The sequence below is a fragment of the Canariomyces notabilis genome (assembly GCF_033297395.1).
Source record: "Canariomyces notabilis strain CBS 508.74 unplaced genomic scaffold N656scaffold_2, whole genome shotgun sequence".
Lineage (NCBI taxonomy): Eukaryota > Fungi > Ascomycota > Sordariomycetes > Sordariales > Chaetomiaceae > Canariomyces > Canariomyces notabilis.
The window spans coordinates 238,356-240,718 of NW_027041824.1; the positions used below are offsets into that span (position 1 = coordinate 238,356).

A 2,363-nucleotide genomic window follows, 5' to 3' on the forward strand; every position below is an offset into this window, starting at 1 on the left:
GCTGCATTGTGTAATGGCGCTATTCCATCGACATCTCGTATGTTGATCTCCGCGCCTTTCCGTAGGAGATCGTGTATGATCGAAGCGCCGTCTTGCCGGCAAGCAGCATAATGTAATGGTGTTTGCCCACGGATGTCCTGTGCGTTGACCTCAACTCCGTTGGTTAGAAGTTTTTGCACAACCCGGGAGGTTGACTTTCTGACTGCGTAGTGGAGTGGTGTCCAGTCCAGGATATCTTTCTCGTTCACCTTACCATTGCTTTCCTTGATCGCTCCTTCAATATCCCACCATCTGTCGTGTTGAGCCGCCGCCATGTGAAGTTCTGTGAACTTGAGGACCGTGTCTTTGCCTTTTGGAGGATTGGAGTCTTCAACCAACTCACATACCCAAGAACGGCCCTGCATGTCGTACAACCCCATAATGCCCCTTAACACATCTTTTACACTGCCCCCTTGCAGCTCCTTCAAAATGTCGGTCTTCAACTCCTCTAGGTCCTGGATGTCATTCTCCTCAAACAGTTGGGCTTTCCTTAGCCCGATCGCATTGGTGACAGCCCTCAGATATTCCATTAAGAGGGCAGTGGCCTTGGTGGTAATGTCGTCTTGCCCTGGGAACGTCTTCGCGTTTCGGAAAAGCCACAGGTATGCATCCCCAGCCTTCTTCCAGCGCCCCAACAGCTCGTGTGGCTTCGCCTTTGCACGCGCCCATTCGATGATGGCATCGGCTCGTGGTAGTCTGTTCTCCATGCTCAGTGGTGGAATGACGCATAGGTAGACATCTTCCAGACTTCCAAGCCCGGTGTTTTGGATGTCTTGGACCATTTTGGAAAGCTGGGCATTGTGCAATGCAAACGACTTCCACGCCGAATCGCCACTCACACCGTCTTTCTCAGTGGGTCGTACATCTGCCCCGTCTTTCATCGGCTTCCCCATCGTCTTTGCCGCGGACCACATGAAAGCGGTGAACATGTGTTGGCCGTACAATGTCTTCAAAGAACTGTATGATTCGACGGCCAGGGGGGCGTCCCTACGCGGGGATTCTGGGGACTTCCGCTTGTACTAGTAGATAACATCCGAAGGGTTAGCCCTGGCATTGGACGCAAATCCGACAACTCGATGGCTCTCGACCTCCATTATCCTGTCGTTAGTTTCCGGTTCGTTAACTTCGATGACTCTGGCAGCACCATCAGGCATCCACCACCGAAGATCTCTATACAGAGCCGCCGTATGTGAGCCTAGAAGTCGGAGGCTAGGTTTTGCTAGCGTTCCCTTGGTCCGCAACCACGCGTCGTCCTTGGCAATCTCATTCTGCTCTTCTTCCTTGCTTTCAACGCTGTTTTCCTGTTTGTGGACGAAATAAAGCCACAACGAAAGCACAGCTTCAAGCTCGTCAGAAAAGATTTTCCAGCGTCCATTTGCTTGTGCCTCTACCCGAAAGGCGATTGACTCAAACCCAGGCACGTCCGGAGACTTGAAAGCCGAAAGAGACCAGGCGAGCTTCTTGTCCGCAGAGCTAGGACCAATCAGGACATCCATTGCCACCTCGATCGCGCGAGCTAAAGCGATGGCCTCTGCGGATGCTGGCCCGGGCCAGCATCCGCGCGAAAGAGCTACGGCTTCCCTGAACTGAGATAGCGATGCTAGTACCGCAAGCAAACAACTTGTCTCTCTTATCTAAGCATAAACGAAATCAGCCAGGTCGTAACCATGGGATGCCTAATATCTTCCCTACTCTGTGCAGCGGACTGGAGCTGTTGGTTTGTCTGTGCCCCAATCCCGAGAATTGAAGGACTGAAATAAGCTGGCCCCTTTCAATATCGCTCTCACACCTTATTAATTCTCCTTCGCACCGCCGATAACAGCTTTCTGTGCCATCTGCTTCCCAACCCGCCAATTGTTTTTGTCACCTCCCGTCTCGCCATCCAACTTCTAACGCGAGTAACCCTGTACTCTAAAGACAGTCAAGATGAATGGCCTACCCAAGGACGATGCAACTGCCCTGCTAACTGAGTTTACTCGGGAACGACTCGGGAAAGCTTTGTCAGAAATGTCTTTGTCTCCACTGAGTACGTCCTTCTACAGAAATAACGTACGCAAGGCTGAGCATAACGTTATGCTATCAACTAACTGGCCACTCATACGGACAGAAAGAGCCAGTACATTCATGGAAGATGAGTCGGAAAGGTGAGATTTGTCGCTGCCCCTTGCATCCTCAAAAGCAAAGAGGTGGGAGAAAAGAGCACAGTCCAATCAATATTCTACCGACATATTATACTATATGCTAAGAGTTAAGAGAAGGGATAGTTGCCTAAGTTGTTCCGGATTTCCCGAATGTCATCGCTGAGTTGAATTCCCTGCTTGCAA

At 51.0% G+C, this 2,363-nt stretch overlaps 2 protein-coding genes across 2 annotated transcripts in view; both read right to left on the reverse strand.

Annotated features, from left to right (window-relative positions):
* On the reverse strand, positions 1 to 1,058 carry N656DRAFT_841569 (uncharacterized protein; the record flags this gene model as incomplete). The annotated part of the gene is made up of 2 exons (XM_064819000.1): positions 254 to 1,058; positions 1 to 136 (listed from the first exon to the last, which is right to left on the reverse strand). Coding segments are annotated over exons 1-2 (849 nt in total), but the record flags the coding sequence as incomplete, so codon positions are not given.
* Positions 1,059 to 2,224: 1,166 nt separating this feature from the next.
* N656DRAFT_841570 (uncharacterized protein) overlaps positions 2,225 to 2,363 on the reverse strand; it is a 4,301-nt gene continuing 4,162 nt past the window's right edge. Inside the window, exon 3 of the mRNA XM_064819001.1 lies at positions 2,225 to 2,363. Within this exon, the coding sequence (XP_064673629.1) occupies positions 2,288 to 2,363 (76 nt within the window). The 3' untranslated portion in view covers positions 2,225 to 2,287.